This window comes from Mchenga conophoros, linkage group LG7 (genome assembly GCF_057382185.1).
Source record: "Mchenga conophoros isolate Kocher_MC1m ecotype Shallow Benthic linkage group LG7, M_conophoros_male_GT1.1, whole genome shotgun sequence".
Lineage (NCBI taxonomy): Eukaryota > Metazoa > Chordata > Actinopteri > Cichliformes > Cichlidae > Mchenga > Mchenga conophoros.
In genome coordinates, this window is record NC_140532.1 from 39,958,454 (window position 1) to 39,982,629 (window position 24,176).

A 24,176-nucleotide genomic window follows, 5' to 3' on the forward strand; every position below is an offset into this window, starting at 1 on the left:
CAGTGTAAAGTACCCAACCTTCTTGGGGGTCCCTGATAAGGGTAATGAAAGATGCCCAATCTGGTGACTCCACTGTCCTACTGAGGGACTTGGAATCTCACGTGGGAAATGACAGTGAGACCAAAAATGTGACTGGGAGGAATGGCCTGTCCAACCTGAACACGACGTTGTGTTCTGTTATTGTTGATGCTTCTGTGCTAATGGCAGTTTGTCCAGAACTAAAACCATGTTTGAACATAAGGGTGTCCATGAACAGGCATGTCACTAGGACACCATAGGCCAGGATGCTTCCCGGGCACCTCCTAAGTGAGGAGTTCCAGACATGTCCGACAGGGAGGAGGCACCAGGGCAGACCCAGGACACGCTGGAGAGATTACATCTCTCAGTTGTGATCGGAATGTGTTTGTGTTAGTGTGTGTGTGTTAGTGTGTGTGTGTGTCCCGGAACGGGTGGAGGAGGTGGCTGGGGTGAGGGAGATCTGGGCATTTCTGCTTAACTTGCCCCTATTCAGCACATTAAGTGACGTGGCTGTTTGAAGATACTGAAACAAAGCTAATGTGTTTTTTCCCCTCCCTTGTAGTAATTACGTACCTTGTAGCTTAATCCTGCATCACATATAACAAAATTGTGCTCAAAGAACCGACACAGCTTCTTTTTTCCATGCCAGCTCTTCTTTATCCTCGCACCAGACTACTTCTCTTTCTAAAACTGCTAACTATCGGGAGCTCACACACTGAGGGAGATGAGCTGTTTGTTAATGTAGCTAAAGAGCATTACGGATACGCCAATTACCCGTAAGACAGCATTCTGTTTGTGATTGATTAAAGCTTTGACTCTGACCGTAGCCTGTCCACATACTTTTGGGCATAAGGTCTGTTTCTCTTTCTGTCTGTTTGCCTTCCCTCTGTGCGTCTCTTCTCATGTATGTTGTATACAAGCAGAGCTTTTTAATTCTCGAAGAGCCGTCTGCAAATAACATTTATGCTCCAGCTCTTTGTTTGTTCGTGGGAGTGTGTGTGTACGCATGTGTGGTTGAAAAGGGAGAGACTGAGAGTCTGTGCCATATCTAATTAAATTGAAATGGAGAACAAGAGGCTGGAGAAGAGAGGAAGACCGAAAGAGACGGCAGTGACTCTTGTTTAATTTTAAAGAGGAGTACCATTATTATCAATCATTAGGACTCTTCCAGGCTCTGTGTAGTGCCCTTTCATTATCTGTGTGAGTGTGATGCTCCCCTCTTGTTTATGATGATAAATGTCAATATTTTATACGTTGAAATATTGCAGATTTTGTTATAAAAGTGCTGGTTAAGTTATGTACGTTTTGCATATCTGCATACTTCAATGAAAAAAATGTGTGTTGTTTTTTCAGAACTTGGGGCAAATGCCTGTGTATATTATAATAATCCTATTTCATGAGAATGGCCTGCATTAATATAGCTCACTGGCAGTGTTTCCAACCATCAGGATACCTTTATGCTACATGCCACGCTTGCTTTTTTACACACATTACATTAAGAATTTGCATCTGTATTATGTAATACCCATTATTTCATTTTCTGCAACTGAGTGTTTTTATTCTGACACTTTCCATCAGGCGACTGTGCTTTGGTTGCTTAAGTGAAAGGATGGGTGACAACTGCAAAAGTTTTTACTATCCCCCAGTTTCAACCAATATCTACAACCAGTAAGTAGAATTCAATCATTTCTGTTAGTCGTACCCCCCATTAAAATACCCTAAGACCATAGTGAGGATGAATCTGCACTGGAGTGCAAATGTATTCCACCTACCCTGCACGAGTGCTTTCAGCCCAGGCAATTAAAGAGCATTACAAATACAGATTAAGTAGAAGAGGTCATTTCAGTATCTGTCTGAACACAATTTTTATTCTCTGGATGAGGCTGCATGTTTCTATACTCATGCTCCATTAAATTTCGGCGTCCCTCAATGATCCGTTGCAGTTGTCCCCTGCATATCCAAAGAATTTCAAATTATACGGTTTTCCCTCTGGGGTCTCACATCCCCAGCAGGCCACCTGCACAGATAATAGCTAGAGGATGCTCTCTCACAATTACGGATACGGGAGTGATGTGATGAATACAAGCTGCAGCTGAGTATCATCAACAACACACCCAAGTACCCATAATTAGAGGAAAGAGCCTCCTCAAGGCTGTTGTAGCATTAATATGACAGTTACCAAAAGTATAGGGTGAAAGGATCTCTTTGGCTCCCTGGTTGTCCCAGCAGTTGCCATAGCAACCAATAATGTACTGCACGTTTTGCATCGGTGACCAATAAATTGCAGATATCTGTTTACTGAAAAAAATATATAACCAGATCACTAAGTTAAAACTCGAAATGTAAAAAAAAAAATGCTTTAAAAAAATAAAGGGAATGTACTGATTTTTCTGAATAGCGCTACACACTGAGCATGTTGATGCCTCAAGGGAGAAAAATAGTAACAGCAAGCTGCTATAACATTTCATTGTATGGTGCCATGTTGAGTCCCACTCATGTTTCAACTCTGTGCCTTCAGTCTGCTTATAATCCATCTTCAGTCCCTATCATCACTCATTTAGCACGCACTGCAAAGAAATTCAAACATATGCTGTGTAATCAGAGGACATAGTTGATCGATTTATGGACAATTCTCCATAAATCGATCATTTTGAGGGGAGAATGATCATTTCCTATTAGCCCTACTGTACTAAACTGAGTGCAATTCATATCGAGGACACTCTTATGATAAGGAGTGAATGGACCTAAATAGATTAAAGTAGACCTGTTTGGATTTTCCTCATTTTCTTTTATATATACGGTTACAATATTTGATGTACATGAACATGAGCAAAGTTTCAAATGAGTCTGGCTCTGTATACAGAGCATATCCCTACATATGCCTAATATGGTCATCTCAGGTAAACAGTGTGCACAACAGTAGCAACAACCTACTGCTCATTTTTTGTTTTTTTGAGGGTTGCCAACATAACTGACTTAATGGGAAAGACAGTAGAGACGATAAAATGAGCCCAGTACAAAGTAAAGAACGGTTATTTTGAACTCAAAATCTTGCTAAACTGCTCTTCTAGTGGTACTGGAGATAAAATAAAAACATAAGGCTCCCACTTGGTTGAGCAGGCAGCCCAGATACTGAAGGCTAAGGTCCTATAACATCGTATAAGCACCAACTACTACATTTCTGGTACTGTTACATCCTTAGATAAAAGCTAATAGTAAAAGAAAATAAAGGATTGAATTCAGTGTAAATTAATAAGAACATGGAGATTGCCACCTGGTTTACCTTGTTTTTGTTTTTGCAGCTATAGATCTAACTTATTTTAATACATTTTACTGTCATGTTTATGGAGATTACAGTAAGAAAACCAAAGAAACCAACAGATAACAGTATTATACTCCACTGCAGTACTTTACATTAAGAAGCTGTTGTTCTTGTTTAAAGGAAAATTGTAAAATAACAGTTAAAACCTTGGTAATCTAGCAGCCAGTACTTTACTGTTATTGAAAACCGTGGCTTGTCACAAGCTGAGCTTCTAACATAATCTGACATACAACAAGCACAAACTTTTGGGTTTAGGGTTTAGTTTAATATGAAAATCTAAACTCTCAGTCTCTTCTCCGCTGAGAAGAATAACAGTTCAGAGTAAAAAACCCAAGAGAGACTCGATAAGGGCTCAAGTGGGACCACAAAACTGTTTGGACACTTGCTGCTGAAAAGTGGAACTGTCTTACTCTGTTCTCAAGGAAAAAACAAGGTTTTATTTCTGTCAGGCTGGAAAACAGTAATGTGCAAGGCCAGAGGGAGTACTTCAACTAAAGCTACAAAAATACAAAACTAGAAGAGTAGTTTGCTTCTCCTTCCAGTTATTCATCCGAGGGACTAATCAGTCATAAGCCAGATGTGCTGCTGCAATGCAGCAGAGCTCAACCTTAGGCTCAGGGCTCCCTGCGGACGCATGCGGTGAGGCTGTAGTCACAAAAGTTTCTCCATTAAGTTAACAGGATATAATACAGCACTTTTCTCTGTAGGGCTGTGTACTTTTGGTGTTGTACCTGGCATTTCATTTAGCGTGGCTGGCATTCTTTCAAGTTCTAAGTTCTCACTTTATCCTCTGCAAGCTAATGAGATCAGAATTAACTTCAAACTGCAACCTTAGCTGACTGCTACAGTCTCATCTCACTTTTATTATTATTATTATTCAACTGTAGCATTATTCAACTAAGTAAAAGGTCTAATTATAATTAGGGTTTCCGAAAGTTTACTTTAGACCATTATGAATGTTATTGAAGTCCTAATTCACATCTATAGTTGTAAGAAAGGGAAAATGGAGTCCCAAAGAGGCTTGAAGAGTAAACAAATGAATTTGTCTAGTCACAATTGGTCGGCATGGTTTAACTCATTAGCCCTACTAGGAGTATATTGAAGCTCTTTTCCAAACTGAGTAGTTTCTGTAATAATGTCTTATCTTTATGGGGGAAAGAGTTAAAGCAGTTGACATCTATCAGCTCTGTTTTTCTTTGACTGGTGTTAAGCCATCATGTCCCAAGTCCAGAACATCCCTGATCTTCCTGTTAGTGTTCAAACATTGTCCCCAAAGAAAGATATAAGAGTTAAAATTGTTGCTACAGAGTGAGTTATACATGGGTTGCACTTGGTAATGGTCCTAATGTAAATATAGAACATTATTGGGCGATGGGAAACATCGGCGGCATCTTTTGTCCACTTCAAGTCTTTCTGACTTGTTGACAGTAACTCTGTTTCTTTTTTTTTTTTTTGCAAAAGTTTGCAAACTGGGTTTTTCCAACTGTTCTTGTTGAATGCTCTCATAACAAGAAGATTTTTAACTTCTACTTTTTTAATCCTTTTTTTGATCGAAAGTTGCTATTTTTGTTTTATGGGAGGAGATATTGAGCCAGCCCACACACCAGATTCTGACACAAAAACTACAGCAGGTTCTGACTAAGCCACGCAACTTTTATTCGTCGTTATTGCATCCATATTGCTATTTTTGTTTTAGTGTAATCATTACAATAACATTTAAAAGACTGAATGTGCAATCAACTCTCTACAACATTAGCTTCCAAAATTCAATACATTTTTATGACCCGTCAAATGAGACATTTTAAAGGCTTAAACTTTAGATGATTGATAGCATTTTAGACTCAATTTTAGGACCCTAAGGAACTCTGCAATATACCCTCCATATGACCATTATGGGAAAAGTTGTAAACTGTGCTTCCAATTCACTAAGCAGCTTTCAGTATGTTGAGCTTTGCATCTGACAGTACTGGAAATGAGCCCACACTTGGGTGCCTCCTAATTAACCGGGCTTTCCTTTACTCTCCCTTGGACATGTTCGGAGAACTGTTCCAAGATGACCATTAATTTAAATCAAAGCTAATTTCACAAATTTAATTTAATGTCTCTAAAATGTCTTTAAAAGGAGGGACTCTATTCATCCCTTCACATGACTTGCATTTTAGACTCAAGCTACTGTACCTACAGTGTCTTACAAACTGGGCATCTCATCAAGGGCTTGACAACATGACAATGGACAGATTTGCTTGTTGCCTCTGCCAACAAGGTTATATGACTGGTTCAGTTTGTCTGTTTGTTAGAATGATTACTGAAGGTTACAAAGAGACCGGAGTGAAAATCTTACCAGAGATGGTGCCTTGGCCAAACAAGTGATTTTTCGAGTCGATCTGGATGTAGATGTGGATTCAGGAATTTTTGAAGACGATTTTTATAATCCAAAACTGAGCATTATACAGAAACTACAAGAAAACAACTTGACCAAGGTTGTGTGTTGCTTAAGCATGAAGGTTGTGAAGAGATTGCAAAGCTCTGCCAAGGCTGAACAATCTTAGTCACCTTATATTTCTGAGTGAAGAGTACTCAAAAGTTCTGCCAAGGTTTGACCACTTATAGATATTTTATGTGAAAGATTTCTGTCTGGGCATCTCTCACTGGTTTCAAGTTCTCACAAATTTCTCCACAGCCAGTCAGAATTATCAATGTTATTATCAAAAAGGCTGCTCAGAGGTCGTTCAAGCATGTTGCTAGCCATTCTGTCAATCACACTACATCTTTACAGGCCTTATGGAGCAGATAAGCTGGGTTTTTAAGCCTATAACTCTTAATAAATCATACCTGCAACTTTAGCTTTACTATTTTATCTTTTATATAAATACCTTCGTGTTAAAGGTTACCCTTAACTGTGTGTCCTTCAAAGCCTCGGCTCATTTTGCACAAAATAATTTGCTTTGAATGAGGAATAGGATGGGAACTGTGTCATTTTCATTACTATCAATGAACACACCTGAATCCATTCTTCACTCTTCTTACTATTCAAAGCTAATCCATGTACATGCAACTGCAGTAGTGCAGACATTCAAATACAAGTATGCTATTGGGGGGGTAACTTCACAATTTGCATATACTTCAATCAGCTGTAAAAGAAGGAAAAAAAACAAAAACTGTACCTTTGTTTCAGAGACCGTATCCCTGAGTGTGACAGTACCGTGCGTCCTGCCATCCTCTGCTATTGTTCAGCACGGGTACTAATTTATTCACGGAAGGTTTTGTGTCTTCATCTATTCATTTTATTGACTGACAGCCGAGAAAGGCTAAGCCTGCTGGTGAGTGCTAGGATTATTTCATAAAGCCAAGGCCCACAGCAGCCAATACCAGCATTTGTTTAACTTTTCTGGGCGAAATAATAAAATAAAACCACCAGTTGGTTGGTTTTGTACCCCTAAAACCCCTCCGAGTTGCTCAGTCACTCAGGAAATGAGTGATGAGCTTATTATTGCTCGACTCTGTGTGGGTGGATACGCTTTTGTGCATACACGCTTTACTCTTACCTTGCGGCCGTCGCTCGCATGGCAGTTGACGTTGAGCGGCGTAAGCAAGGCCATTAGCTTCTCCTCGTTTCCACTCCTGCAAATGCACACACACATACATAAACACACAAACGTTAGACAGAAAACAATCACTGCCACCACCGAGGATTAGCACCGTTGCTCTGCAGCAGTATGGAGGAGAGAAAATGAGGGAAAATTAGATAAGAAGCTTGAGATTGAGGCAAAAAGCCTGAGAAATTTGATCTGCAAAAACGTACTGGCAGAGGAAATGTTTGGAGGATGGACCGATGCTGGATGGACTAGTGTTTTCCTGCACAATTGAGTGCAATATGCCATGAAAATCAATTAGAGATGCCTCTTTGGCCACCTAGCTAAAGAGGAATTAAGATTTTGTCTGTACTGCTGATCTGTGTTTCCTGGTTCTTGGATTGACTGGCCTGACATTGGATGACCACCAGGAAGTGATGCCAAGGCAGCAGCCAATCCAACTACCATCCACCCCGACAGCCATAAAATAAGAAGCTGTCAGTTGGTTTAAAAAAAGGATTACTGTCCCATTCTTCCATGTTCCTCTTTAATTCTTTTATCCCTTCTTTGATTGGACCTCTCCTTCCTTCTCTTTGTGTCTATATTTTTCATACTCTATTTTTTTAAAAAAACCAAACAAAAAAAAAAAAAACATTCACATCCAGTCCTTCTCCCAGAGTGAAGTTTCCATGTTTCCTCACTCTCGTAGCTGCTTTTCACCCCATTCCAACCACCATTACCTCCCATCTCTTAGTTCTCCCCTCCTCATAGTTATCTCCTCTATTTTCCTCCTGCTCTCTTCTTCTGCAATTTTTCCTGTCCACCTCTAGTTCCAGTATGCAGTGGCTTCCCCTTTTTCCTTCTATTTCTTTTCCAAGGACTGTTAGCAAATACAAGAGAGACTTCCTTTTTGATGCATGATGTGTTGGATATTTGTTTACACTGTGGCCATGAATATTATCTGAAATTAGTCAAAAATTGAAGGAATATCTCACTATTTTCTGAAATATGTTACGCTGCTTTCTTGCCACTATCAGGAAGTTACACCGAGCAGCTGACTGCAAAAATAAAAAAAGAATAAGCCAATAAATTTCTCAAACCATTTAAGTTGATTAATGGACCAGCTTCTGGCTATGTCTCTTAATGTTTTCAGAAATGCAGTTCTTTTACACTCACAGCCCTGACTAAAGCAACAGCCCACCTGCAACTTACATCCAACTTTCATCCTGTTAAAAAGGTTCCAATGCACTTAATCTGTATGTTTAAAGCACGTAAGCTCCACCATTAAAACCTTATAGTAGTACAGTTGTTGCCTATTAGCTACAAGAAGCTAGCAGGGTTACAAACAGTTTATCGTTGTGGTTGTTTTTGCAATATGGTGTGTGCCAAAGTAACATCACAGTTGCTGGTTGTTTTGGCAACTAGTACACCTCCTGATTTTTCTAACGTGGCATGCTACATGTAATGCAGCTGATCGGTGGGTATGATTGAGCTATTGATCAGTGAAAATAAGATTTTGGCACAACTGCTGAAAAGGAGAATTTCCTGTTTTGCCTGTAGTGCCAACGAGGTGAGGAGTGACACTTATTGTTTCCCTCCAAGTAGCATCACCATCATCATCAGATACCATTTTACAGATCACCACAGAGTTTCTTGTCAGCTGACTGACGGCCTTAAAGGGACAGATTTGCCTCACTGGGCAGACATCTTTCTGCATCAGCTGCCTTGTCTAATATTTGCTGTCACATACATTAAGAATATATTGAGCCACTGCACTCCTCAAGAAAGCTATCCGGCCCATAAATGAAAAGGTTAAAAACAAAAGAAGAGAAATTTTAAAAAAAATTTTCTTTTGCTCGCACACGCGTGCGCGCACATACACACACACACCAAGAAAAAATAAAAACATTCTGGAAAATTACATGTGTGATAAGCCAGTCAGTGGCTCAGCTGTGAGAGCGCCACAGTGGGATCACAGTTCACACTTAAACAGCCTACTGACCCCATAATACAGTGGTAATGCTATACTGGGCCAGCTGCTGCCTTACGATTGTGTGTGTGTGTGCATGTGCGCGTGCATCTGTGCATGGCTGGAAGAGCGGGAGACAGGAGGGGGTCTACTGGAGCGATCAGCCACCCACACGCAATCCTAAATGAAAGCTTTTCCACTTCCACATGCCCAGAGATGGAAACAGGCAGACACACACAAGTGCACACACACACACTCACAGCCCACATGCACTGCCTGCAACCATAACATGCCTCCAAAATGCACAAGTGTCACTGGCTCAAAAGTACTGAGCTTTCTATATCTGAAAAACCTGTCTAGTGTGGGAGCTGAGTGTGTGTGCAAAAAAAAAAAAAAGAGGCTCAAGTGATAAACGGTTTGACAAATAGGAAGCAAAGAAAAGAAAAAAAATCAGGAGGCAAGTAAACAGAAGAGAAGAGAAGAGCATGAGTGACAGGAACATGCAGGAAATCAGAAATAAGAGAACTCTGATGGGAAACAACAAACGAGTGTGGAGGATGAAAAAAACAACAACAACAGAGAAATAAAATAAAGGGTATCAGACGTGGAGGGCGAAAGGAGATACATGAAGAGTAGAAATGGGTACGGGAAACCACAGCAGCGAGTCAAGCTGAGAAGAAAGTAAGCAGGGGAACAAGAGATGAGAGGGAGGCTTAAAGAGGCAAGAAAGCAGGAGAGGGAGCATGACAAAAATGAAAACAAAGGAGAGCATGCAGACTCTGGTACTCACCTTGCCGCCTCCAGCAGCTCATCCTTCTTGTATTCACCTAGATGGTTACAGAAGATCATGGTGTCAGACAACTGGCCAGTAACACACATCAACCACACACAGACACACATGATCAAGCGCAGAGAGGAGCCATGTAAAAACTCGCACATTGACTATTGGGGGAAGACACCATCTTTCTTTCTATCCCTCTCCACCCCCCACACCCCCTTCTCCACCTCCTCCTCTTTCTCTCCTCTCTGCTATTCTCACTCAGCGCGCACCCCTCTGGCTCCGGTTGCCGTGACGATGTGTTGCCGGCAGCGACCACAGCACGTTCATTGTTTGGGCGACGAGCGGAGGACCGACACACGCTCTGCCTCTATCCGCCCGTGCGTCTCTCCATCCTTCTCTCCTTCGCCGCGTTTGTCTCCGGTGTCTCGGCCGCTGCTCATATTGCTAACGAGCGTCCCACATTCTCCATCATTCCTGTTCCTCTCTCAGTCACCCTCTCTCTCCTCTTTTCCTATCTCTGTCTTCCTGCCTCCCCCTGAAATAAACAAACCCCTCCCCCTGCTTCCTCACCCTCTTGCGCTCCCTCTCGCATAGCCCTGCCTCCCTCATACACTATAGTCAAAACACTCACAACTTCCTCTATGTGTCTTTTCTGCCACTGAAACAGATGTTCTTGGGTGGGGGAGGAACACATCTGTAATACTCCTGGACTGACTTCCATATTTATTTATGCCTGTTTGGCATTACTGGCCCTACTTCAGGGTTTGTGGTTATAGATAACTGGGGACTAAAAATAAAATCACCAATTTTACAGTAATATTAAAATAAAATCATGGATAATAAAACCCCCTCTATAAAATCTTACCTACACATGAGTAAATACAAAAAACAATTTTATTCTTTCTTTTTTTAGCACAACAATGGGGAACGTCGATGGTATACCTGCTGCAGGTGTATGCCTTTTTGTCAGACTTTTTGTGCACCCATTTACTCCGTTGCTGTTTGTTTGTTTTTTTTGTTTAAATGGCGGTTTTGAAGGAGTAAAGGAGTCAATCTCATGACTCATTGAGTGACTGGCCAAGTGATGGCATGCAGTCTGTAGACATCACATTTTTGTACTTACTCAGGTCACTTGGAAGCCCTAGCAAAGCAAGAACTAAAAAAAAAAACAAAAAAAACACCTGGTACCAGGTACTACCTGCTAATGAAAACACCCACAAGAACCAAATTGAGTTGAGTCGAGCTGAACTTATGGGGACCATGCAGGAGCGCTGACCAAGCATGGGGAGCACGGGCTTGGTCAGCGCTCCTGCATGGTTTCGGCTCATCTTCGGTTAACCCCCATCAACATATTCCATGAGGTCAGCCCAGCTAATTGAAGCCAGGGGCCTAGACTTAGAGAGGAGAGGGTAGTGCGTGCGACAGTTGTCCGTCCCAGCACTTTTTCCACAAACTTCACCTGTCTTTCCAGGGTCAAGCGACAGAGCTGGCGACAAAACACACAGGCTTAGCTCCTAGCGTGAGCAATCCCCAGGCAGACATGCAATGCATTGCGCTGATCGCTGTAGTGCAAAGGAGCTAATTAGCAACAGCTATCTAGCCCAGCAGAGCAGAAGTATTCGTAGTGAGGTAAAAATCATAAGAACTGAGGGATGACTGTGATGACCAAGGTACATATGTGCAGGTGGGGCCCTGTGCATGTCATCACAGGTCATCTGCCTGAAGGTGTGAATAGAGGGGGCATCATATCCCATACTTATGTGTCGTAAAGAGTGAATCGACTGAAAGGGAACAGGAAACTGAAGCTAAAACCAAAATAGGCTCAAAAAAATTAGGATATTAACATATTAAGCACATACTCTGACAGAGAATGCTTAAGTTACTGTATCATGAGATAAAGTATGCAGCTTGAAAGTTTTTGGGTTCATTTTTTTTTTCCACTGGCTTGGTTTGGTCTGTTGCTGCAGCATGTTAAAAGGAGTCCACTTTTAATCTTTATTCTATAAAAAGCTTTGGTAGATAAAACGCAGAAGCTTATTAGCAGTTCAGTTTCGTTAGTAAAATGTGGTAAAAAAGAGAAAATGAACATGTTCCACTTGGTTAACTCTAAATATTGGAGAAAGACCGGATTGTAAACAAGATCATCTATAGAAAATTGACATTGCTAAGTAGAGCCTGCCCAGTAAAACACCAAAGTCTTTGTGACTTCTAATGAAAAGTGACATGGGAACTTATTCAAACATGAGACGATATTCACACGAATGTACCCAACAAAGTTCCTCTCTGAGTGAGACTACAGAGAAAGGAAAAGTGTATAAAATTTAAATGGGAAATTAATAAATAATCAAAAGAAGATGGAGAGGTAACTGTGATAGAGATAACCGGAAAAAGGATGAGGAGGATTTGCTGTGTGTACATGGAGCAGACGGAGGGGTGGGGTATAGGCCGAGGAGCAAAGAAGAAAGGTTACAGAGAAGGGAAAAGAGGGAGGAGGGAGGAACAAAGGATTTGCAGATGAAAGAGAGAAGGGATGATTAGGGATCTGGAAACTGACATGTATGGATTTGACACAGTATAATTGGTGTTAGGGGGGCTAAGGCAGAACAGTGAGAGGAAGAAGAAGCGGGTGGTGGGGGAGGCAGAGAGGGGCACAGACAGGAAGGACAATAGAAAAATATGAATACAAAGAGAAAGGAGACACATGTAGAGAGAGATCGGGAAACCAAATTAGAAGATGTAGTACAGAACCAATTTATGTTCGGAGACAGATTCATTCTTCCATTACACACCTGACAGTCACAATCCCTGAACCCAGGTGCATAATGTTGTTCTAATCATCATTTTTATTACTATTATTTACATTATTGAACTTTTAGTTTAACCTCCTGAGACCCGAACTCTTTCATGGCATTCATGTTTAATTTCTCTTTGATATTTCGACATATTGGGACCTGATGAATGTAAAAACAAAGAATTACCAGATTTTTTTTTTTTTTATCCGATTTCTGTTTCTAAGAAAAATGAGATCCACATATGAAGATATTTGTTTAAAATTTCGATAGAAGAGTGGCAGTATAATGTCCTCGTAAGTGGATGTCAGGCCCTTGTAGAGCAAAATTTTGTATTTTGGTCTGGACAACCTAAAATGTGATGTCCACATATGTGGACGGCAGGTCCTAGGAGGTTAAAGTTGATTAGTGATAAACATCACACACAACTTTTGTATTTTTTTTCTTATTAGACTCCATTAACGGATAGAGTTTTTTCGGTAGGGGACTTGTCTTCTACACATTTGCCGATCTCCTTCACATTCAATCGTCATCTTTCTTGCAGATTAAGGTGAAGTACACTGTCCCGAACAAAAGCAAAAGTACCTGGGGTGATCGAACCTTTCAGACTGTGTTATATGACCTTTGAATTTCTCTGTCTGCTTCCCTCAGATCTGCCCATGTGGATTTTCTTAAAAGTCAGCTTAACTTTTAATTTTGGGCAATGGGTGTACCAGATTTGATTTGATTTTTTAACATTTGTAATTCTTCATTACTGCTATATTTTCATGGTCAAGATGACCTGCTGAAGTTCAAACCAGGGATCACAATGAGCAAGAAAGACTGACGTGGCATGCTGGTACTAATACTAGGATATACCAGGATTTTCCTGCATCGACCTGAATGGAAGGCAAAGGTAACTCAAATAACAACTTGTTACAATCAAGTTATGAAGACCACAACCACTACATCTTACAGCAGCTGAAGATCACATCATGTGCCACTGCTGTTGGCTAAAACAGGAAACTGACATTACAAGTTACACAGCTTCACCAAAACTAAACTGCAGCAATGCATGGCTGGGTCAGAATTTGGTGTAAATGCAAAAGCTTGGATCAGTCCTGCATTATAGCAGTTCACGCTGCTACTGGTCTCCTGATGCCTGCTTAAATTATCTCAGATTGGTTGAACATGACAATGATTCAAATGGCCTCCACAGTCACAAGATCTATGTGGTGAAACAGATCGTCTTCCATATGAAATCTGCAGAAGCTGTGTGACACCACCGTCTCTGAGAAATGTTTCCAGCAGCTTGTTGAAACTAGGCCAAGAAGAATTTAGGCATTTCTGGAGGCAAAAACACTAGCAAGGTGGACCTAATAAAGTGGCAGATGAGTGTATATCCTGTTGTTATTGCAGTTCTCATCCAATAAATTCTCCCCTGCTTTGATATTCCAGTGTTCTCGCTTTTCTAGCTGTTAATTTTGTATTGTTTCCATCCATTACTCCATTATTTCATTGCCTTTGTAACACTTGTCTGTGAATACATAAATGCATTTTGCTTTTCTTTTGCTTGTCATATAAATTTGTCACATTTTAAACTTCTTTCAGAGTTCAAAGGGTTATGGCACTTTGAACTTTACTGAGTTAAAATCAAGCTTTTAAGCCTCAAGGCTTTTTGATATTCATGAGTGGGTGTCAGTGGATGAGGTCACCAGTGACATTAACCTCTCTGTGTTGCAGTGGGTTTTTTTTAAGCAAATAATAATAATTTAAAAAAAATCTTAACTGATTCAACTCCCACTATTTTCACCTCTGAGGCTTGCATTTTGCATTAAAACGCTCGGCTCTTTTCACTTAAAAGTCTCAAATAAAAACAACATTTGGAGTTATGACTAGTGGCAGGAAGGGAGTGACTCAGCCTCCTAATTCAATTTAAGCCAAACTGACACCTGAATGCAAACATATTCAGTGTTGTTATGTTTAGCTGAGCGTGCTGTCACACACAGTGCAGAAATAAAGCAGCTGAAATGCAGACAAAATGAGATATACTTCCTCGTTCAACCACAGGATGATTCAAGGATGCTTTGAAAGCTATAGTGATTTAAACTAACTGCGGCTCAGCAGTTTTAATTAGCATCTCTCACACACAGATATCAAGTAAGGACAACAAAAGGTTAGCTGTTAGTTCTGCTCCCTTTTTGCTTCTAGGCTTCAGGCACCACTTCAAAACATGACTAATGACACATACTCCTTTTTGATAGTGGTCAGCTTTCATATCATTCTTCCATGGAAAGAAGTGGGCAAGAAAGTCCACCTATTTTAAACTTGGAGGTCCTCGGGAAGTTTCGTGGTTTTAAAATCATTTAAAATAAAATTACATTTTTAAAAAATTATAGAATAAGAAAGCCATGTTTTGCAGTACTTTGTGGTCAGCATGTGAATTTAAGACAATTTGGGAGAGTGACAAATGGTAAGTCCTTTGAACAAGAGGTCAGACTTCCTTTAGCTGTTTCCTTCCACTGAAGCAGCATTCAGATGGCACTCAAGTGGAATTTATTCAGATTTCAGAAGCTTGTTCAAGTAAAATGTGGAAAATAGCTTAATTTTAGCACTGTGATAGATAATGGAAAAGAAAACAAACAATTAAAGGGTATTGAGGGCTTTTCTCAGCATTAAACTGTTGCTGGACTGAATATTTTTATAGGGGACAGTGTGTGGCACTTTAAAACGCTTTGGATACAATCTGTACACAAAGCGGGATCTGGCAGAACAAAAGTCAGTGCACCAGAAAATCAATAATTCAAGCTTTGTCCAACGACAGACAGTAAAGCAAATTCATTACAGATAAGGACTCTGCTGAATAAAGAGCACAACCTGAAAAACACCTGTCCATTAATGCTGCCTGGTAGTGGTCTCAGAGGGACCACTTCACAGGAGTGGTAAACAAGGTCAGATACTTGAGGTATTTTAAGTTCTGCCACAGCTAATAAAAGGAAAGATATCCTAGACATTAAAATTTGATGTTAATGAAGTTCATATAAGACCAGAAAAGTATATTACAGTGGCTCAAAACACTCAATCAAATCACTCATCAATAAAACACAAATTTTACTACAAGCAAAGCTACTGGAATGCTTCTCTAATCAATTATAAAGATGCAAACATGTTGAGTGATTGAACATCCCCTTTCTGCGAGGGTAAAATAACATGACTGAGAGGAGAAAAAAAACAAAGAGCAGCATAGGACGTGAACAGATGGCTGCTTTTAAAATGGATCACGTCAGACCACGACTGCTCACTCATGGTAAGTGATAGTGAGTCAGTGGGACAGCAAAATACTTAAAATGTCACATATTAATAGGAGAGTAGTCTTTCAGATTACAGCGTGGTGTTTGGATGCTTCGACGTATTTTCCAGTAATAACAGACAGGCAACTATGTGATATAAGAGGAGGATGTGCTTTAGTATGTATGAAAACATCTGAGAGAGAGAGAGAGAGAGAGAGAGAGCGTGTGTGTGTGTGTGTGTGTGTGTGTGTGTGTGTGTGTGTGTGTGTGTGTGTGTGTGTGTGTGTGTGTGTGTGTGTGTGTGTGTGTGTGTGGGGTGGGGGGACAATCCTGCTGACTCCAAACAGAAGAGACAAGGACATGTTAAAGCTCAGGACAGGCTAGCTGCCTCCTGAATGATGATATTATGTGTGTGTGTGTGTGTGCCAGACAGTGCCTTAGCAGAGTGCAGTAGACACCAGCGATCACCATTTGAATTCCAATTGTTGTGTGCTTGAAAGCAGGCTCTCTTTTTTTGCATATGTGCATTTGTGTGAATGTCTGTATATGCACGTACGTGTGTGTGTGTGTGTGTGTGTGTGTGTGTGTCCCCGTCCAGGGTCATACAAGTCAATGTCAAACAGTCACAATACTATATATAATGCATATATATATATATATATATATCTTGCCCATCTAGCAAAGACCCTGTATGCTAGGTGTGTATGTGTAAAGTAAAAGGCTGTATGAGCACAGACTATGCTGACTGGACCATGAGTCGCTTCAGCGCCCAGCTGTCTGCTTGTGTGTGTCAGTGTGCTCAAATCAAATATCATTTACTGTAGAAGCATTTATCTGCTGCCCCACAACAACACAGGATTGAGTGAGGAGCCGAGCGATCCACTTATATCCTCGGCAAGGTCGCACTTGCTGAGGTTGTAAGTGGATCTGTGTACGCTGAGACCAATCACAAAACAAAAAGAATGAACGGAAATTTATAAGAGTGGCTTTTTTGCCACTTCGCTGGCTGCCTCGGCTTTCTTCATACACACTCGCCTCTTACACTGTGTGATTAATCGCTTCGCGTGGTGCACCAAAGAGAGCTGCTCTGGATTAATTGTGTTTTTTGGCCGCCAACTTCGCCATCTTTTATTTCGCTGAGTTTTGTAAAAGTAAAAATCTCGATGTATTAGCCGGTGTACACCTCTATAAACCCGGGCGTAATTCATCTTGACAGAAAATCGCCATGCGTATGCCTGTGACCTTGAGTGGGCAACGCCAGATCATCTTATATAAACTGTGCTTTTAACTGAGGTTATTCTGGGATTATTGCAATCACTCTGGTGAACAAAGGTGTGTTCATTTTGGTTTTCACATAACTGTTCCTACAACAGCAGGAAATGTTCTGTAGCAGTTTTAAAAACCCACCGATCAGCCACTGAATGAGAGTCCTGGCATTCTCAACTGTTATGTCTGGCAACAAACATCATTGTTAAACAACTAGGGAGACCTCCCAGCAGTCTTTTGTTCATGCCACAGCAGGTCAGAGCTATTGTGTAAGTACAAGGGGGACAGACAAAAGTAGGACATTATTTGTGGTTTTAATGTTGTGGGTGATCCGTGTGTGTTTATATTTATTTGGTTAGGTATGTTTTATGATACATAGATAGTAACACGTTAGAAAGAAGACAAAGAAAGCAGCAGACTAAAAATAATCACAAGTATTAGCAAGTGTGTGCTGCATCGGTTCCATTTGTTCCACAAGTGGTCAATTAAACATTAATGATAGGTCACACCACCCTGCATTGTCCTCATATATATAGAGAGTGTGGTTTGATGCATAACACGTACTCATGTGGCAACTATAACTGCAGAACTGCTCAAAAAATAAAACCATAGAAAAGAACGGCCTACAGAAGAGTCTACACAGGAAAAATGTACATCAAGTTTATCAAAGGACACTTCCATTCTTAAATCATTTATTAAATAATAACATGTCCTTAATCAGCAAGTTCCTTGTGACTAGATAGTGAGCTATATATTCAGCTACCTCTCTAGAGAGCTGCCTTTTTTCTGCCCTATAATCTTCTTTTTAAACATAACATACAAAAAGGTGGAAAGCATGTCAGTGGAGTATTGCTCAAGGACCCCTCCGCTGAATGACGATTATACACTTTTTCTAACTTATTTTCAGAGGCAGCAAAATTTGGATCGTATTGGTAAATATAAGCCTGTCTAAAAAAAGCCGCAACACCTCAGCATGGACTCTCTCCACCTCCTTTTGAAAAGATATAAAAGAACAAGAACGAGGCCCAAGCATGGACTATCCTCCTGCACAGGCACACAACTGTAAAAACAAAGTTTGCTTGGGACGAATGAATATAGATAGATTGGATCATAATGCAGATTCCGTGAATGAGGCACACAAACAAGAGTCGCGCAACAACCCAGAGGAAACGCAGCAGAATGCCGTCAGCTCATTCTTCTGCATCTGATCCTTATCAGTCTGACATCACACGCTGGCCCAGACTGCTCAGCACTGTTCATTACTAAAATATATTACTGCCATGTTTAACAGATGTAGTTGTAATTTTAATTAGTAATTTTTTTCTCCAGACAACCTTTCTACAAAATATTTCAACAGGTTCTTTCCTGAAGTTAACCCCCCCACATTTTTTTAATTAGCGTTCCTAAATTATTAAAAGAAATTACTTGTAAACTTGTGAAAAAATACAACTCCTGGAGGATAAAACAGGCTATAATCAGTTAAACTGCAAAGAGATATTGAGATCTTGTCTAAGTAGCAACACTTGTTTGATTTCACATATCCATGTAGGGCTTATGGGAAAGATTGATAATTCAAGGAGAAACAGATTGGTGTGAACACACTTTTCTTATTTTATTTTTTAATTCATTAACCAAATTCTGTCAGTCTACTCTTGCTGAGTGGCCGGCTGCATTCCACTAACTTACTCAGTGTTATGGAGCTGTGCAGCCATGTGGAAAACAAGGCAATTTCAGTGTAGGAAAATGGCCCAAATGGGGTGACTGAACCTTGAATGCGCATCTCTCCCTATCTCTCTCTCTCTCTCACACACACACACACACACACACACACACACACACACACACACACACACACAAAAGCATAAAAATACTGTTACTTTGCTTTTCCTCTTTTATGAGGTAATTTTATTGTTTTTTTTGTTTTTTTTTAATCTTCTTAAGGTTTGAAGACAGCAAAAAGGAATCATGTTGTGCGGGTAAATAAGGTCGAGGCACATCATTGGAATCAATGAGCATGCCACTGATAACGGGGGTAGGAAAGCAAGACACTTTGCCCTCATGCCACAGGAATTCTTTCTTTCTTTCTCACGTACACACTCAGAAGGTGCACACAGGTGCAAGCTTGGCTTTGCTCGTTTGTGCATTAGAAGGACAAAGCTTTCAGAGCAGCCACAGCAGTTCTTTGTCTTCATGGCCGTTAACGCAACACACACTTCTCCAGTCCCTCTGCATTCACTTAAGTCACATCAATTCATCTCTCTGTTCGTCTGTCACCCTCACCCGGAAAAGCATCTTCATCTTTTTCTTTTCTTCTCTCTTGTGCTTTACTCATATCCGTTTCCCCTTTCTACATTTATCCACTGCTTTTCTATCTACAATATATAGTGTGTTTTTCTCCCCTTCATTCACTGCCATTCTCTCCATCTCACAGCCCAACTCCTTTGCTTTCTCATCATTTTCCGCCAGCCCTGGTGAGAGCGCTTTGGATAATTTTCTGCTATGTTACTGCTGCCTATCCACCGTGGACCATTCCTCGGTTTCTTTTTAACTTTATTTACAACAGAGTATAAATGTTTGCTGACAGCACACCCTCAGCTCACAGCAAGACACGTACACAGCTTCTGTTGAAATACACAATGCATTTTCTTCCGCAGTCACACAGTAACAGCAGGAGTAGGGACGAATGCTTCCCCAAAGCTTCTGCTGAGCACTGCAAGCAGGGCAGGATGGACACAAGCTCTAATTGATTCCAAGGGATAAAAACTGGTCTTGCAGCGAAACAAATTAGATTAGTACCAGTTCCAGCTCTGACACGACGACAGGGATACCGTGCAAAAATGACTCAAAGCCATTTTATTCTCGGTGGATTCGTTTTTTTTCTGTCCTTCTCATATATCCTGCATAGCCTTGCAGCCAATTTCTTTGTCAGTGGCAGGCTTTTACCGTGGCCTGTAACCCCTTCCCAGGGATGAAAAGCCACCTATGACAAGTTTTTTTTTTTCCTGACCAAAAGAAACTTCAAAATTATTTGATTCTCCATTTGTTCAATCCAAGAAGGCCTTGGAGTCTTTGCATTGTATCAGAACCAAGCCTTAGCCACACTGGCTTAAAGTATAATAATAATGTAGGAATATGTAGAGCTGGATGATATGGACCCGAAATCATATTTCTATACTTTCTGGCTGAATGGTCAAACACAAACTTAACTGCTGGTTTCTCACTAAGGGGCCAATGGACTCTTCAGGAAACTTTAGACAATTTTGCAGATTTCATTCAGATGTTGGATGATTTCACTGGGTTAAACGTTTTCACTCAGTTGGGGACATTTCAGTTTCTTTAAATTGCAATTTCATGAGACACAATACAATTGCAGTTGACAGCATTGGACATACTGTCAGGAGCTAAGAAATATGGTGATGTAAACAGTAGAAAGCCACGTCTCTTAAAAGTACATGGCAGCACAACTTAGGTTTAAAAAGTTATATCTGCGCAAACAACCACACCTCTGGAACAATGTCCTTTGGACTGGTTAGACCGAAGTTGAAAACCAAAACACAACTTACACCAACTGTCAAGCACGTTGGTGTAGGAGGTGATGATTTGTGCTTGTTTTGCACCCACAGGACCTGTGTATCTATCAAGAACTCTTCTGGACACCAAAGTATTATAGAGTCAAATCTATCTGGCCATCTATCTGATAGCTAAAGCTCAGCCCAAATTAGGTCATGAAACAGGACAATGATCACAAGCACACCTGCAAATATAACAGACCAATTCTTTTCTATTTCAATCAGTCGTTGTTGATCAATGGTCACGAGAATTTGAACAATTAAGATTAAAGAACTGACCTCTCAGACCATTCTTCCTTCAGTTAGCTGGTTTCAGTCATTATGCAAATGCACTGTTTATAAGATTGGGGAAACCTGCAGTCAGCTGAGACTGAAGACGTCACTTGGATGAGTGACGAAATGTTTTTCCCACAAAACGCTACGTCCAAATGAACAGAATCAACTTTTGGAGATTTACTTACCTGGATGATTGAGCATGCATCAAGACATTACTTCAGGTTATGATTGCCAAAGGTGGTTCTAGAAGCTACGGAATCATGTTGTGTAGTATGTAGTTCTTTGAAAACTTTCTTTTTCAGGACTCTGTACTGCCATGGATAGGAAGTCACTATCAAAACATAATTTAGCAGTTAGCAAACATAAAGCGTATAGTGTATTTAGAGCTGCTTTGCCTGTCTTCCCTCAGCTCTTTGCAACAACTCACCACAGTTTTGTCACATCAACGAGACTACTTAAAAAATTGTTGTTTTTACCTCAAACTACACAGCGGTTACTTGGCTACAAATGCCTCAATTACTTACTGTGTGACTTTTGTACTATAAAGAGTTGGTATGACCTGACGAGTTCAAATTGACAGTGATAGACCAGCAATTTGAGTTTGAAAAGAGCAATTTCTTCTTGTTGCCATCTTGCTTCCACAACTGAACAGACTTGGTCGACTGTTGCTACACATGCAATGGTTACGTTCTGTTTTATTGCACAGTTCAAACAGTACCGTGTCTCTTTCAACACTACAGGAGAACTTTGTGGATCAGAGATGAATAGGGAGAGGTAAAGTAGGGGCGGGGTTGTGCTCGTAGAGAGTGCAGTGACAGATGATGCAAACACTGGTACAGCTTTACCGAAGGAAGACTTAATGTCACTCAACATCAAACTATTTCTATAAAAAGGTAAAGTATCGATATATCTTGCGAATATGATATGACAATAAAAATCCGGTCTTGAACTCGTTCAGGGGAAAAAGTTAAGTTCATGTTAGCTTGAGTCCTCAGATTCAACTTCAACTGCGAGCCCAACTTTAAATACTCAAGTTACTAAAGTAAGACTGATGCTTTGTTTATCTGACTTGGTAAAATCAAGCTGAAAAATATTCAAAATCGCTTCAGAGAACTTGCTGTGGAGAAACTGGGTCATGGCTCAAGTAAAAGTAATACGATTCATCGCAGAAAGATAATGGAAAAAAATGAGGCACATTTATCAATTTACTTTCGTTGGCCACTTTGAAATGTTTTCTTCTGGTCTCTGCCAGTAAATGGATTTAATAAAAATAAACTTCAAGTTCAGGCCTCTTATTCAAAGGCTGTCTAACCAACTCCTGTTCCTCCTGAATCTTTACTCCTGTCTACTGGCAGCAGTGCAGTAAAGTAAAAGGTCACATTGACATTGTCTTGGATTTTCTGACCCATACTGAGCAACAGGAAGTGCGTATGTTGCCTATTTAGACGTTTGCATCAAAGAGAAAAAAACAAAGAAATCCGTCGCTGTTATTTAAAGTCTATTCCTCCTGATCAAATCCATGAAAAGACCAAAAAGCTACATGTTTGAAGTTACAATCACACATTTTTAAAGGCATCATACTTGCTACACTAATGCTCACATTGAAATGTTCCTGCACTGATGTGACAGCAACGAGAAAGCTGTCATGTTTTATTCAGCGTGAATGTAGCTTTACCATGAAAGTCAGCAAGATGGAAACTAATGCCCACTTGTTCACATTCCTTCAGATTACCTGCAGTAATTTCATTCATTTAACACTTTAGTTTTTTCCATTACACCCACACATTAATATGTAAATATGAAACACGTCTGATCATGCCGGGCACATCCCAGACAAGGTCATGAGCGCAGAAAGGCAATTAAAAGGAGGGGATTCAATATTTTCCTATGAATAAGGAAAGAAAATAAATAAATAAAACACTTTGTAAAAACAAGGACAGCTTGTATAATCTGAAACCTAATTTTCCCCAAACTGGCTATTCTGCTGTCTGGGCACTTAACCTGAAGCACACAGCAAAGTGACAATGCAGCGTAAAAAACAGAAAGCGCACATCTGTTCTTTAACATAGGGGGGGAAAATCATATTAGAGTTAAAATAAGAGAGGTCAAAGGAACAGGCAAGTGTGTTTTTACTTGTTCTTACTTGTGTGTGCTGACTGAGGTCCAGAGTGGAGAATTGATCTCTTGGAGGCTCAGAAGTAGTAAGTCTGTGAATACCAATCAGCGGTAATTAATAGCAGCTAATGGACTCTCTCTGTTCTCGTCTCTCTTCAGTCTCCATTTATTCCTTCCAACGTTTCTCTCTCCTTTTTATTATGCAGCCATAATGCACGCAAAGGGGAATAATTATTATTTTCTCTGTAGCTGTCCTTGCTATATGCTCCCAGACTGACATTTCAAACTTCTACATCACAAGTGGCTTTTTAAGACGTGGAAGTGTTTTGCGACAGCCTAATAAAGCACTTTTAATGAGAAAGGTTATTTAACTCCAGAGATCCAGACAAAAGTAGAGAAACAGTCTTCGTTGGAGGGGAAAAAAGGACAAATCAAAAAGCACATCACTTAAAGCCCTCTGTACCCCCACATTATCACTTTTAGATGGCAGGGTTTGATGCAAAGCATATTGTGGAAACCTGAAATTACGAATCCAACCTTTCAAGTACAAATGACAAATGGTAAATGGCCTGCATTTGTATAGCGCTTTTCTAGTCCATAGGACCCCAAAGACAAGACAATCTCGTTGCTCTGAAAATTCTAATTATTTCAAAAATATACAGTTGTGAAAAATAAAACTGAGTACACCCCAAGATACAGAAGCTTGTAGAACCACCTTTACAAAGTATACATTATTTATATCACTTTCAGTTTTTTGAGATTTGTAGGCATCCATTCACACACGGCTCTCTTAAGGTCCTGGTATCCTTGTTTGGTTTTCACCAACTTTGCAAACCAGAGCCATGCTTCATGTTTTTGCTTTCCATTTGAAATCTGCCCAAACAAGTCATACCTTTTCAGCACTTTTCTGATGGTATTTTCATAAACGTTAACTTGCAAACTGAGGCTTGTTAAATCTGAGATGCATCTCTTCATTTTCTCTAAGCATTTACGATTTTACCTTGTGGTGAACTGCTATGTCCACTGTGATGTCATAAATTTTTTTCACTTGTGAATAATATTTCTACACTGTATGATTACAGATTTTAAATTGTTTAAATAGCCCTATAACCTTTGAGATTGATGGGTGGCTTGACACCAGAAAACTGCCAAAAAATATATTGTTTTGCAGAAGTTGTCACAGTTGCTGACGATTGCTTCATCCCGAGCACTTAGGTCTTCAGGTCAGAG

General features: G+C 40.2%; 1 protein-coding gene across 2 annotated transcripts in view; it reads right to left on the reverse strand.

Annotated features, from left to right (window-relative positions):
- Nucleotides 1–24,176, reverse strand: part of tnksa (tankyrase, TRF1-interacting ankyrin-related ADP-ribose polymerase a) — a 104,784-nt gene that overhangs the window by 53,288 nt on the left and 27,320 nt on the right. For both annotated transcript variants that reach the window (XM_085279222.1, XM_085279221.1), the window contains 2 exons: nucleotides 9,672–9,708; nucleotides 6,886–6,961 (listed from right to left, as the gene is read on the reverse strand). In XM_085279222.1, the coding sequence (XP_085135348.1) occupies nucleotides 6,886–6,961; nucleotides 9,672–9,708 (113 nt within the window). The remainder of the gene's footprint in view (nucleotides 1–6,885; nucleotides 6,962–9,671; nucleotides 9,709–24,176) is intronic.